The 15,165-nt window shown below is 44.4% G+C and overlaps 1 protein-coding gene across 2 annotated transcripts in view; it reads right to left on the bottom strand.

Annotated features, from left to right (window-relative positions):
• Positions 1–13,230, bottom strand: part of LOC138661692 (calpain-1 catalytic subunit-like) — a 38,746-nt gene extending 25,516 nt beyond the window's left edge. The window contains exons 1-13 of one of the 2 annotated variants that reach the window (XM_069746545.1): positions 13,116–13,230; positions 11,306–11,467; positions 10,259–10,328; positions 9,523–9,641; positions 9,290–9,447; positions 9,038–9,209; positions 8,090–8,161; positions 5,533–5,618; positions 5,374–5,445; positions 3,992–4,158; positions 3,460–3,620; positions 1,165–1,373; positions 361–397 (exon numbers count right to left, since the gene is read on the bottom strand). In XM_069746545.1, coding sequence (XP_069602646.1) covers positions 361–397; positions 1,165–1,373; positions 3,460–3,620; positions 3,992–4,158; positions 5,374–5,445; positions 5,533–5,618; positions 8,090–8,161; positions 9,038–9,209; positions 9,290–9,447; positions 9,523–9,641; positions 10,259–10,328; positions 11,306–11,464 — 1,482 coding nt within the window. In that variant the 5' untranslated portion in view covers positions 11,465–11,467; positions 13,116–13,230. The remainder of the gene's footprint in view (positions 1–360; positions 398–1,164; positions 1,374–3,459; positions 3,621–3,991; positions 4,159–5,373; positions 5,446–5,532; positions 5,619–8,089; positions 8,162–9,037; positions 9,210–9,289; positions 9,448–9,522; positions 9,642–10,258; positions 10,329–11,305; positions 11,468–13,115) is intronic. The other variant, XM_069746546.1, reaches the window with a different exon arrangement.
• Positions 13,231–15,165: the final 1,935 nt, after the last annotated feature.

Genomic DNA, 15,165 nt, shown 5'->3' with positions numbered 1-15,165 from the left:
GGTGAGCTGTGACATCACCTATTGTGAATGGTGGATCCTGTGTTATCTACTGTATATAGAGGTGTTATCAGTCATTGTACAGGGGGAGGAGGTGAGCTGTGATATCACCTATTGTGCTGGATATATTTTCTACTGTATATGGAGGGGTTATCAGTCTTTGTACAAGAAAATTATAGAACATTAAATAGTACATTAATAATTTTTAATAGTTTTAAATTACAGACCCAATTTACTAATTACTTTTCTGATGACACATTCCCTTTCAGTAAAGGAATTGGGAAAACGGCCTCTCACATCAGAAAGCTTTTGTGGTTGTGTCCCATGTCTGATGCCACGGAGTTATGATTGTATGACACTTACCGGAATTTCAGCACACTTCGCATTCATTTCCAGTGGCCTAAGATTAACAAAAGGACAATTACGATATATTGATTGGAAGTGATAAAGATCACTGCAGTAACAAGGCTATAAGTCCTATGAAGCCTGCATCCTCATATACAGTATACAGTGGGATTTAGAGTGATTCTTAGGCCGGGATCACACACAGCGAGATACGGCCGAGTCTCGCAGGTTAAAACCAAGCTCTGGCACCGGCACTCCAGAGCGGAGCGTGCGGCCGCATAGCAATACATGGAGCTGCACGCTCCGCTCCGTAGTACCGGTGCCAGAGCTTGCTTTTAACCAGCGAGACTCTGCCGTATCTCGCTGTAGTGTGACTCCGGCCTAACTCAGAGGCACAACTAATATACATTCAGAACATTTTCTTGGGGACCTTTGAGGGCCCTCAGTGGAACTTTAGAGCCAACATGATGTACTACCTGTGATGTATAAAGCAGAAAGAGCCCATAGCAAAACCCAACATGGGACCATTTTCACACCATGTCATATTCATACAATGGGGACCCCAGAGCTTAGTACTTCTTCACCCCCATCCTTGTGTTCACTCTTCTCCTCAAGCCCAAATATCTAGAGTATGGGTAGACTTGGTGCAAATCGAGTCCAGCGGCCAGATCAGTGATCTCTGAAGACCCCTTCAAAGTGCTTTAGTAAATTCCTCTGCCGGGTGGCCACCACTGGAGACATTAGTCCTAAGGAAGGGTAATCCAATCTTGGGGGCTCCCCCATTAGTGGGCCTTACTTTTCTACTGTTTCTCCATTTGTTACCTGTTATTGCATCCCTTCTCTGTTAGTATTCGGATCAGAAACTCTCCCTCATCAGACTCCTTCTCTAAGGATGGGATGATTATGTAGCGTCCCGGTGGAAGGCTGGAGCAGAGGACAACCTCCCGGTGATTATCACACGGCCCAGCACTAAGAAGAGGCTGAAAGGAGCGGAGGGCATCTTGGAATATATACACATGGGTATCATCTCCCTGATTAAATACATAAAAACATAGTCTCTTGTCAAAGAATGAAATAACCATCTGAGATCCAGCTTACCCCAATATGGAGCTTGCGGAATAACGTGATCCAATCGGTCGAGATAAAATACTTGACCTGGAGTGGTCAACACATCGTCAGGAAAAGTAGATGCCGCTTTAGTTGGACCTCACTTTTAATCAAAAAACCAATACCATTGATACATAATTCAGATAAATACTCCGGGAAAACATCCCATATCAATTAGGACATAATAACCAGGACACTCCAAAAGCATATATCCTACAAAAACTCCATGGAGTACAAAGTCCAAAACACTCTAATAAAAATTCAGTAATTTTATTAATTATAATCCAAAAGATAATAAAGCATAACTACAAAATGATGACACAGACTTCAGACATGATGCTTATACAGACAGATTAAGGCGACTGTAGTAACACACGGGGAAGATAAATCAGGTACCCGTATTATATATGGTACAGCATGTACTGGAAAGGTGCTTAGTGCAATCTAAAGTGCTTAAAGAAATATATAACTATATCCCAATTTGGGGAGCATAATACAATACACACTGTATAACCTACGGGACCGAAGAATATAGGTAAATGCCCAGTGCGCCGCTTATCTTACCCATGTGCCAGTGCCTGTCTCCTGCAGCAGCCCCGACGCGCGTTTCGCGTTGGGCTTCCTCGGGGGGTACGGGTACCTGATTTATCTTCCCCGTGTGTTACTACAGTCGCCTTAATCTGTCTGTATAAGCATCATGTCTGAAGTCTGTGTCATCATTTTGTAGTTATGCTTTATTATCTTTTGGATTATAATTAATAAAATTACTGAATTTTTATTAGAGTGTTTTTTTCTCACTTTTAATCAAGCAAACCCAGCGATTGCTCAGGGTCCCTTTAAAATGGATCCTGAGAATAAGAGCCACGATTCAAGCTCACTCCTTCAAATCAGTGAGTCCGTGAAAAAAAAAAAAAGGAGAAAAATGGGACAGCCTAGTTTCACCAGGGTGCAACCTGTAGTTTTTACTGTTTAAGAATTAGTAGAAGCTTGGACATTTTTTTTTCTGATTATGGCAGTACTGTATTATTTGGGCAACACTTTGTTCTGTATGGAAAAATGCAGATGAAAAGTGCACGTGTATGCATGCCTTATGCACTAAATTAGGGGCCTCATTGGGCCTTATCCATGCAAAAAAAAAGTTTTCATGATTAATCATTTTTTTCGCGAACCTGATAGCCCTTTAAAGGGACTCTGTCACCTGAATTTGGCGGGACTGGTTTTGGGTCATATGGGCGGAGTTTTCGGGTGTTTGATTCACCCTTTCCTTACCCGCTGGCTGCATGCTGGCTGCAATATTGGATTGAAGTTCATTCTCTGTCCTCCGTAGAACACACCTGCGCAAGGCAAGATTGCTTTGCGGAGGCGTGTACTATGGAGGACAGAGAATGAACTTCAATCCAATATTGCAGCCAGCGGGTAAGGAAAGGGTGAATCAAACACCCGAAAACTCCGCCCATATGACCCAAAACCAGTCCCGCCAAATTCAGGTGACAGAGTCCCTTTAAAAGGGGTTGTCCACTCTATGTGGCTGCAGGTTTGTGAATCCTCAAAGCGAGCATACTTCCAGCCACATTCCGACTAGACTCGTCCGGCTTTCGCTCAATTCACTTATATTCAGTGAGGCCACACAAGTCTAGTCGGCACTTGACAGCATGGATGCAACAAATGGCATATTTGCAGTTATGCACCCGCCCGCTCCCAGACAGGGCAGCGGAGAATCCTGAAAGCATGAAGTGCATACACTGTGAGTATTCACAAGTCTGCAAGCACATGGAGTGACTGCAGACTTGTTCCCCGAGACTGGACAACCCCTTTAACATGATTGCAAAAAGGGACCATTTGCATTGCAAAATCAGAAAACTTTTGCAGCCATTGAAATATCTGTACTAGTTGCACTAGGAGGTGCAGAGTCACAGTCACAGTTGGGCTCCGGTATCTGTGAGGGTCCAAACCCAAGCATTTTAGTCTACATGTACTGGAGGTTGACATGGTCCTGTATATTTATATTACCTGGAATATATGGCATGCTACACGGATGTGCCCCGTCCTCCGTAGCCTCTGATGCTTCTGCATGACGGACACAATAAAGCTGCATAATGTTTGGGGTTCAGAGTTGTCTTTGTTATTATTCTCCAAAGTGAGGGAAAATTGGGGGTTCAGCCAGTAGTAATCTGTAAAGCAGAGAATTTGGGGGGGGTTAAAGTTTTTTTTTTTTACACCTATACACCTGGTTTATTGGAGACAGTGAGTAAAAACAGGTGTGTGATTTCCAGTAGGTAAGCTGACCGATGCATTGCAGTCAAAGGGGTTTAAGCTTTGTAGAAATCAAAGATTGTCCATAGGTTGACCATGGACTTCACCAACGGGATCGTCTCGAATGCAACTACAATATTTTTTTTTTTTGTTTTAAGTCTACATTTTGGATTTTCATGTAGAATTTGGTAAAAAAAGATGAAGTTGACCAGTCCAATGACAAGCCAAGAAGAGAAGACCAACCAACCAACATAAAGCAGCAGTATATTACATGGACCTTTTATCTTACCGCTGCTGGTCAGGCTGCCCCCTGCGGACAGTCCTTTCACCCAGCGTCCTTCATAGGTAACATATTCCCAAGGTTTAGCTGCTGCACCGATTTTCACAATACTCTGTGGCCCCAGGTGACAAATTTCCAGAAAGTGGAAATTTTTTTGGAAGTCGTCAACTGCCATCCTACATAAAGAGGAAGACAATGCTGAATATATATAGCGAATGTACATTTCATCCTCTCCTTAGTCCTTCCCATATACCGGCCTATTATTTCATTCTCTATCGATCATCTAACCCTGAAACTAATCCATATATAACTCATCACCTTATGGTTCTTCAATATACCCAATGACATGCGTCTTTTCACCCATTTTTTTTTACCTCCCGCTATTGGGATCCCTTGATCAGGAGCCTCTCACCTATCCTCTAATAAAATTTGTGCAGAATTTTTAGCAATTTGCTGTACCCAATTTGCGCTTTGTTCGAGTCGCCTAAAATATTAGCCATCATTTTGCACATCGCAAAAGATTGCGTCAAGCAGAGAAGATTCACATAACCACTGGCACATGAGAGCGGGCTCCTCCATAAAGCCTTTCAGCCATTATATCACATAGAACAGCAGGAGTGACAATCATAGCCTGTATAAAAGCTGAAGCAGGAAATGTAGTGGCCATTTTTATGGTGAATCTGGAAAGTGAAAAGACGTCACAGCTCACAGCTTAGCCATAGAGATAAGGAGAGAAAGCCATAAAACACTAAATAACTATTACAGATACTGTGTGAGAGCACAGCAGTGAAAAAGAGGAGTGTGAGAGGAACAGACTGTTTGTTACCACCATTTACCATCTGTTTACCCACAGCCATGTATGTGAAGGTCACTTTGACTGACCACGGCTGCTGACTAGCTTATAAACTGGCTGGGATTAGGAGGTTACCACACTCTCCAACGATCCAGACCACTTGAAAACAGTGCTTACAAGCTCAATAGAAAAAAAGCTTGTAAGCACTGAGCATATTCTGTTATCCAGCAACGATGGTCGGACTCCAAGGCAACCAGTTGTAAACAAACCACATATGTTAAGGCCCCACAGAGTATCAGAGGTATAAGTGCCATCTGTGAAAATCATGGATAGCACTTGTTGATAAAAAAAAAAAAATGGAGATTTGCTTGAGCTCTAACACATATGTCTCACTAATGAGAATAATCTTGGAAAGTTCTGGTTCTGGTTCTCCTTGAGAAGATCCATAAGGCGTAAGCAATATTTCTGGAGCATCTTCATGGAAATAACCAAGAAGTGCTTAGCATCTCTCCATTGCATGTAAAGAGTCAGATTTACATTTTACAATGTTTTTTCTTTTTGTTTTTCACTGTTACAATTTGTTTTAATTTTTTTTTACCAGAATTCTCCATCCTCTAATATCACATTTTCTGACTCCTCGGGGTCTTTTACACTCTGCCATTCAGGTCCCCTGAGGAAACAGAAACATATTGTACGTGAAGATTTCATCGGTGTGTGACAGCTCATTATTACCTGAACCAGAAATAAATCCTCCTACCCGTCTCTCCACGGCCCGATCCACTCCGTGTGCCCCCAGGGGTTACGGACTCTCAGCAGAGACACGGAGCCATGTAATGTCTGAACCTGCGGGAAGAGATAGGTGTCTAAAGAGGGTTAAAACTTTACAGAGAGACGATTCTAGAATGACAGAGTCCTCATATCACCGCCAAACAATGTGCAGCGGACAGGCAAACCGCCGCTCGCTATAATACAGCTGCAAGGCAAAAAGCAGAAATAGTATTTCCAGCATGGAGCGGGCAATACGGCAAATTGTGACTCAGACGTTGTCATCCATTGTTCCCGAGAGCTGAGGAGGTTCACACATTTGTTGTATTTGATTCTAATTGTTTTTGTTCCATTCAATTCATCAAATTGTCTATAATTAGCAGAACTAGGAGCGATGATCCGTCACTGATGATCTACTAGGTTGTCACACACAGGGAGGAACGTGGCCGGATCGTTTCTGGAAAAACGCTGAGCCGAGAACTGCCGAAAAAGAAAGGGGCGATATCGGCTCATCACCGGGTGGGGATGACATGTACGAAGGTGGTTGAACAACTTCTTTCTCCTACCCTGCTGGCTAATCAGGAAAACACCTATTGTTTAAAGGGGACGCCTCAAATTATTAAATGGCTAAAACTTGCAAATTGCTTGTAAAAACGAGCATCTTTGCATTTTATCTCTTCGTAAAAATCAAGAAAGGAAAAATATTTAAGTCTATTGTCTACTGACCATTGCCTCAGTTACCGGCCTCCTCTGCAGTCTATCGATGGTGGACGGTTTCTTAGACAAGGGGTGAGTGCTTGCAAGGTGCTCTTCTGAAGGTGGCTGGATAGATTGATCCGGCCAGCTTCACTACTCTTGCACTCCTCCTACCTTTGGCAGAGCGCACTATCAATCTTTAGGAGCACACCGCTCTTCAGCAAGCAGGAAGACATGAGGCAGAAGAGCGGTACGCTCCTGAAAATAGAAAATTAGACAACCCTCTTTTCGCTCAACTTTTAAATTATAAAACATTTTAAAAAAATAATTGGGGGACAATTTGTTTTAAATTTGAATATTAAATTTGAAAATCTTGCAGTTTTTGCTCTGGTCATGGAGCCTTGTGATAGGCTGACGCTTCCTCTTCTGCAGAGATCACTTATTTGTGGCCTCATTATTATCATAGACAAGTTTATGGTCAATTCACATTACATCAGAGCTACGCAAAGGATTTTCCAACATGTAGGAGTCGCCCGCCTGGGCAGTGGGGTACTCAGTACCGGGTCCGATCGCACTTAAAGGTAATGTCACGGTGGCTGCGACCCGGTCCGTGGCCCTGGGCACCCAATTAAAGGGGAAAGTCTTTTAAAGGGTTTTGTATTAAAGTTTGTGTTCGTGACACCACCTGTGGCTCTCGGTCAGAGGGGTCCTACACTGCTTAAAGGTGTCCTCTGGGGTGATGTTGTTGCAGCAAGATGGTGATGCTTCCCACAGATGAAGCGGGGTCCCAAGGTCTCCCAAGGTGTATGGGCAAGGATGGTGTATGCTGGCAAATAAGTGGAGGACACAAAGTTGTAACGTCTTTACCTGGTTTACTGACAGTAGCAGTCCACAGTCCAGGGTACCAGGAACAAGTGATGGAATGGCCCGGCTGGCCTGGAGGCAATAGTGAATCCCTCTACCAGGTGAGGTCCATAAGCCGTCCTACTCGCGCTTGTGTGCGAGGTACCTTTTTATAGGGTCTCTATCATGACCTGGGCTCTTCAGGTGCTGCTTCACCTTCAGGTGTAGTGTGGGCAAATCACATACAGTTCTATGCCCTCCGATTCTGCCGTGTGTCCTGGAGTACAACACAGCCTCGGGCTCCCGGTTGCTGCGCTTCGGCTCTGAGGGTGCCCGGTCACAGTTCCCCTCTGCGCCCCTTTCCTTCTCCACTGTGCTCCTTTTCTCAGTAGCTCCACCACTTTCAACCCCTCGGACTCACTTCCTTTCCTGGAGCTGCAGCTCAGTCCTGGCTGAACGGCTCCGTTGTCTGCTCTCCACTTCTCTCTCTTCACTGTCTGCTGCAGAGTGATCTAACTCCTCCTCCAGACCAGAACACAAAGCTGGGGAAGCTCCCCTGAATCCGGGTTCAGAGCTCCCCCTTCTGGCCTGGATACCGAATGTGTTGAATGTGGGTGCGTTACCTGGTAAAGAGAATCCTCCTTGCCTCCAAGCATGATATCGCCCCCCCGAAAGGAAGGCAACATCACTGTAACAACCGGCTACCTGGGGTATTACATGTACCTTTGCCATGTTCCTCTCCATTGCCATACAGTCTAATTGCCACTGTTAAAAAAGATGGCCACTATTAAGGAACTGATGGCCCATCAATATCAGACACCTGCCACCCTTGCCGATCAGCTATAAGTAGCTCCGCCAGCAGCTAAATGTAATCAGTATATGGAGCCTGGAGATTACAGTGTCACACACCATGTAGTGGCCGTTCTCAGGTACTGCAGCTCTGCTCCTAGTCACTTTGGGCAGAGTCTATACACCGTGCTATGTCCAATATTACTCTCCCATACACTTACTTCTTTTGTCCCGGTCACTGAGTACATGTGGTAGCTGAGAATCCCCATCAGATTCGATGTTTCAATCTCTCCCTACAGGACAAAAAGGAAAAAATGTATTATAAATAAATTTGTAAAGAGCACACAAATTCAGAAGAACTTTTGAGTTTTTATTACACTGTTCTATGAGCAGGGCCTGCCAGAGCGGCACATGGCACAGGGATTTATACTGGATTTCCTCAGGATCTTTCGATAGTGGGTGAAGTCTAATAAGGGCTTGCAAGTGGGGTGTGCAACCTGTGTGGTTGTATGGGGTCTTTCACCTTTTACTACTACCAATGTGCATGTTAATTTGGGCAATGGTTGGGCATTATTATTTGGGAGCTATGTGACTGTATTATTTGGGGATTAAATGGTACATTGTAAATGGAGGTGTCAATAAAAAGTCCTGTACAGGTGGAGGATCAAACACTGGGACCCCCAAGGATCCCAATAGAGGGGCTATGAAATGTCCTGTTTGACTAGAGCGGTCACCATTGCTCCATTCATTCTCTATGGAACTGCTGGAGAAAGCCAACTTGGCTATGTCCAGCAGTCTCATAGAGAAATAATGGAACGGTGGAGCACAAGCACAGCCTCCGGGGAATTTCAGAGAAACGTTCTTTGGATTTGTTGGGTCTGACTGCCGAGACCTCCACCAATTCTAAGAATGGGCTCCATTGATTGGAACTACCCTGAGGACTCCACCAATTCCAAGAATGGGCTCCATTGATTGGAACTACCCTGAGGACTCCACCAATTCCAAGAATGGGCTCCATTGATTGGAACTACCGTGTGGATTGGTGATGACTTTCCAGGTTGGGAATAGCCCTTGAAGCACAGCCCTGTTCACCTGATGCTGCTTTTCTACAAGTCAAGTGTTTTTTTTGGAGGTAGTGTATGTCTAGGAAGAACGATGGAAACTCTCACCTGAGTGTTCCCACAGCAGATAAGAGCTCCTCTCTGAAGCATATTATGGAGGTGACTCCATAAATCTGAAGTTGGCCCACTGGTATCACAGCTTTGTACCACACCACCAGTCATGTCTTCCAGTGCTTCTCCTGCAAATCCCATCTCAAGAGTGGAGTAACCTCCTTTCAGTCTGTAACAAGAACCATTATGGGATGATCTCAAACCATTGTAAATTCAGATTGTCTACCACTGGTTTCATGTGACACTCACTTTGCATAGGCTTTCTCTAGAAGTGAGCTCCAGAACTCATCCTTGTCCTTAGAGTGCACAAAAAGTAAATCGTATTGAGTTTTTCCATTATTCTGGACAGGGACTGTAGGCAGAAGGTCATCGACCACAATCTCTACCCAACGCCCATACTGCCAAAACTATAAAAGAGAGATGATAAGTATTACATAGCTATTCCAATAGGTGTCCAGTGATTTGGTATGAATGATGTTTACCTGGAATCTAAATTTGCCATTGTAGCCATTCCAAAAATCTTGATCAATGGGGACCACTTGTTCCAGCAGCTGAGGGTACAGAGAAAGACAAGCCACAGCTGAGAGGAACCAACAGTTACCTGTAAAATGGAGATGTCCCTGATGAGCCCACATCACAAGCTCCCTTTCCCAGCCAAGTCAATTCAGTTTGGCATTCGAACTAAAACTAAAATCAACATCTTCGAACAATCTGAATGTTGACGCAAGGAAAGTAGGAATGCCCGCTATACCAAGCATCTTTGAGATTATGGGTAAAAAGTCTCTAAAGCATATACCATAGGTTAGAAAGGTCGGAATTTATCACCTTACAAGAGAATGTACTGATGAGTCAAGGATCTGACACACAATGGTTCAATCGAACGCACTTGCACACTCCACTCCACAAAATGTGGAAAGTAGTCAGGTATTGAGTAGTGTACTTATGCTGGCTAATAGATGTATATCATTCAGCTGCAGCAAGAAAAACTAAATCTACGAGCACTAAAAAAAAAAAATACTCGGAGGACCGCCGAGCGTGCTCGAGAAATTTCGAGTAACTAGTATATTCGCTCATCACTAGTATTGAGTAATCTCAATCTAAGGAGGCAAAATCATGGGTTGGGTCTTGAATGTCAAATTAAGCCAGTATTACAATCTACCCAAGGATCCTGAAATATCCATTGGCATGAGTCTTGAGACAGGCCTGGTTCATACTTACTCAGGTTACCCTGACACACGTCCATCCTGGTAGCTCCATCTACGATAAAGCGGGGACATTCACATATTTCCTACAAGGAGAAGACAGAGTGAAGTGGTGAGATTGTTTTTTAATATTGTTAGGACAAGGGCATATCTGGGGGGAGCCAGGAGGGTGTCTACCCAAAGCGCTGGGAGCCAGCAGGGTATCTACCCAAAGCGCTGGGAGCCAGGAGGTTGTTTACCCAAAGCGCTGGGAGCCAGGAGGGTGTCTACCCAAAGCGCTGGGAGCCAGGAGGGTGTCTACCCAAAGCGCTGGGAGCCAGGAGGGTGTCTACCCAAAGCGCTGGGAGCCAGGAGGGTGTCTACCCAAAGCGCTGGGAGCCAGGAGGGTGTCTACCCAAAGCGCTGGGAGCCAGGAGGGTGTCTACCCAAAGCGCTGGGAGCCAGGAGGGTGCCTACCCAAAGCGCTGGGAACCAGGAGGGTGCCTACCCAAAGCGCTGGGAACCAGGAGGGTGTCTACCCAAAGCGCTGGGAGCCAGGAGGGTGACTACCCAAAGCGCTGGGAGCCAGGAGGGTGTCTACCCAAAGCTCTGGGAGCCAGGAGGGTGTCTACCCAAAGCGCTGGGAGCCAGGAGGGTGTCTACCCAAAGCGCTGGGAGCCAGGAGGGTGTCTACCCAAAGCGCTGGGAACCAGGAGGGTGCCTACCCAAAGCGCTGGGAACCAGGAGGGTGCCTACCCAAAGCGCTGGGAACCAGGAGGGTGTCTACCCAAAGCGCTGGGAGCCAGGAGGGTGTCTACCCAAAGTTCTGGGAGCCAGGAGGATGTCTACCCAAAATGCTAGGAGCCAGGAGGATGTCTACGCAAAGTGTTATAAGCCAGGAGGATGTCTACCCAAAGTGTTAGGAGCCAGGAGGGTATCTGCCCAAAGTGCTAGAAGGTGTGCCGACCAGCCACTTTGTCTTTGCTTGGGATTTTTAATTTCAGGGATGAGGCAGAAGTCTGAACCTTAGTTCTGGGCGATGAAAGGTCTTTGGCTCTGGTTTATGAGAAGTGTCATTAATTACCTTAGGTCTCTTCCACTTGATTCTTTCATTCTGTAGCGCCTTATCTTGAGGGAAGGTGATGTCCTCAAAGAGAGGTGAGGAGGAGGAGGCTGGTGCTTGAGAAACCAAATTATAATCTAGTGAGACTGTAGGTTTCAGCCGCTTGGCTGGAGGTTCCATGTCCTGCCATGACCAACAGTAGTGAATGTAATCTTCTAAGTTCCGGTATTTACCTCTTTTAACAAGAAACTGTCACTTACCACAAATTTGTCATTTTCTTATCTGATGTAGATGCCGCTGTTCTTCTGAATCCGGCGATGTTTTTCTTTTGTTCCTGCTTTTCTCTGTTCCTGTGATATGGCCTCCTCTTACCTGTGTGTAACTTTTAGGTTTTTTTTTAGCCAACTGTGAATGTTTCCTCAAGAAGATTCCCACTGAGAATATTTGTGGACCATGCCCACTTGGATAAAAAGACTAGATTTATACAGGGAAGAAAGGGCCATATCTCAGGGAAGGAGAGGAGCAGAAACAAAATGAAGACATCGCTGGATTCAGGAGAACAGCGGCGTAGGTGTGACACCACATACTCCCACCAATCAGCTTTTCCTGGTGTCAGCCAGATGTGATCAATTATAGAGCTACACAGCGCAGCTCCGCCAACTATTTAGTGGCTGCTGCCAGGTACTGCACATCCGCACCTATTCAGATGAATGCTGCTGTGACCACTATACCGTTGATGGTGCTGCGTGATTTCGGTCTACTACTAAGCACATCCAGCCACCGCCGGTACTGGTGGACTGCCGGATGTTGGACTGCCGGATGTTGTACCCCTACTGATCTAGTATTGATGACCTATCCTAAAAATACATGATCAATATTAAAGTGCTGGACCACTCTTTTATGAACTGTCAGCTGCGGCTATCCTGCTTGTTGGCAGTTTCCATTTAGCAGTAAGTTTAAACAAACTTTATTTGCTGACTTTACAGCTTGAATTAAAGGGGTATTCCAATTTTAACCGCTAAATCTCATTTTTTTGTGTAACTTGTTTTGATGTTTTGCCTGCGGTCATTGTATGGAAAGCTCCTTGTTTAATTCCAGAGGATGAAAATCTGACCCGACCATATGATGATTATGCAGATACACGACTGTTAGGGCAGAGTCAGACGGTCAAACACATCGGAACGCAATGGTCGGACTGGCTGGCGGCTCTACCGTCCAAAGTGTCAGTCAGCTTCAATTATTTCTATGCACGCTTGGGCTGGCCAGTCTGAGTATTGTGGTCCGATTTATACCGACGTCTGACTCTTCCCTTAGGGAACCTCTAGCATTTATTAGGTCTTTGAGACATAATAATATTGCGAGGATGCCATGCACAGAAGTAAAGACTACCCTGGTATCGACTGCCGCGGAGGACTACGTCAGATGTCAATGACCATGTGTGCCAAATGGATGACTATGACATTCACGGGGTGCGCAGAAAGCAATTCCGCTCTGTACGGAATCAGGTGTAATGCAAAACACATTCACACTTCTTTTTTTTGCCCGGAGGTCTTGCCTTCACAAATATTTAAAAATTCAATTCCTCTTTAAGACAAAAACAAAGAAACCAGGATTTGAATGAAGTCTTTGCCAAGAATGAACATGAAGGGTTATGGAAGTGATTGCATCTTTTCCTCTGGTACGTGCACAATTACGACTCTTGTCCGTGCAGTCTCCGGTTACACCGCAAGCAGCGGAGGAGCCAGGAAATGAATCACATTGCCCATAACATGATCTCTATGAAGTGCACCCCAACTCCAGCAGTCTCTTCTACCTCTAGATGTCACTTTACCTGCGGAGGTCACAGGGCAGGAACCCAAGACGTCCCGGGACCGTCCTGCACTGAGACATTCACACACTCTCGCCGCACAGGGAAGTGACTGAGAACTTGGAGAACCAGTATCCTGCAAAGCCTCTTGGGAAAACCTGCAAATTACTCAGCAGCACCTCTCGCTGCATACTGCCTGCCCCGATATGTCTGATCCTAATTGCTATATTATTTCTTTGTGTGTTAAATTACACAGATTATCTGCTAATGAGTTATACAAAACGATCTATGATTGGCGGCCACAGTTTTTTTTTTGCAGGATGAGTTGTACTTTTGAATGACACCATTGATTTTACCATATAGTGTACTGGAAACCGGGGAAAAAAAATCAAATTGCGTTGAAATTGCAAAAAAAAGTGTAAAACTACAATTATTTTTTTTTTACTTTTTTATTTACTATATTCACTATACGGCAAAACTGGCTGGGCAGTATTATTTCCCAGGTCAGTACGAGTACGCAGATACCAAACGTGTAAAGATTTGGTTTGTTTTTTTCAATTAAGTGGTGAAATAAAATTCGTAAATTTATAAGAAATTATTTTTGCTTTTGTCGACATTTTACGAGACCCATAACGGTTATGGGGCCGGGTGATGTTTTTTTTTGTTTGCGCCCTGAAGTGAAGTTTTTACCGATACCATTTTGGGGCAGAAATTATGTTTTGATCTCTTATCATATTTTATTGAAATATTGCAGTAGGCAAAAAAATGTAACTCTGGCGTTTTGACTTTTTTTCATTACGCCATTTACCGATCGGATTAATTTATTTCATACTTTAATAGATCGGACTTTTACGAATGCAGCGATACCAAATAGGTGTTTTATTTTGAATGTGGCAAAAGAGGGGTAATGTAAACATTTGTGGGGGTTTTTTTCATATTTTTTAAAACTTTTTTTTTCACTTTTTGCTGGATTTAATAGACTTAAAGCTGCGATAATACTATCGCTTTTAATAAACATATTATCACTTCTAGTGATCAATTGATGATAAAGAACAGATCCCCAAGTAGTACTTAAATAAAATCACTTTTATTAATAATTTCCTTTAAAAGACAATATTACAAAACAAAACAAGGGTGCTAAGGTCCTTTGATGAGGGACTACAATGCCATAGGGTATTCCTAACTATTAGCTGTATACATAGTGGTGCAACTCCCTATATGTTAGAGCAAAAACACTTTTTCACATGGGAAATTTAACTGAACTGTAATAAACCTATAATAACCTCCTTGGAATTCCCTAAACGGAGGGATATGGCTATATTAATCCCACGTGTCTGTGTGTGCTCAGTGATGCAATAACAAGGGCTCAACCATAATAAGTAACAAATTGTTACAATACCTAATGTGCAGCTACGTGGAATCCTCTCAGCGTCCCTCTGCCCCGACGCGCGTTTCGCACTGCTTCTTCTCCTATGATTTTCGGCCACGAGCCGGCTTTCCCAAGAGGACTGTAATGACAGGCACATGGGTTTTCAGCAGACCCTCAGCTGTCAAGACAACCCATCAGCGCCCCTCATTCACATCATAGGGGCGCCGATGGGAGCATGGAGCAATGCTCGCCCAGCTGGCACATCTGAAATGCCGCTGTCAGAGATTGACAGCAGGATTTAACAGATTAACAGCCGTAGGCAGAGCTGCACTCCACCCGTGGCTGTTAGAGGCACATGATGACTGATTAAATCTGCTGCCATGTGTGAGGAAAGATGTCTTGTATGCTAGATGTGTGAGCCTGCATAAAAGTCAGGGAGCTGGCATATGATGTAAGTTTACGTCACATGTCATAAAGGAGTTAAAGAGGGCCAGTAACCAAGTAAAAAATGGCCCACATTTGGTCATATTTTATTATTTTAATACCGTTGATTGCCTGAATATTCCTTTTCTGTTAATAGTTCATGCAGTTCAAGAAATATGGGCTTTTTTTATTTAGTGCTAATCCTATGGGGGTGTGGCTAGCAGGATCCTCAGGGGCGTGTTTTTAGGATATTCTGCATTATTACCCTTTTAGCCACGCCCT

The sequence above is a fragment of the Ranitomeya imitator genome, chromosome 2 (genome assembly GCF_032444005.1).
Source record: "Ranitomeya imitator isolate aRanImi1 chromosome 2, aRanImi1.pri, whole genome shotgun sequence".
In the NCBI taxonomy this organism is placed as follows: domain Eukaryota; kingdom Metazoa; phylum Chordata; class Amphibia; order Anura; family Dendrobatidae; genus Ranitomeya; species Ranitomeya imitator.
The sequence above is the reverse complement of the archived record's forward strand: the minus strand, read 5'-3'. Positions and strand labels throughout refer to the sequence as shown.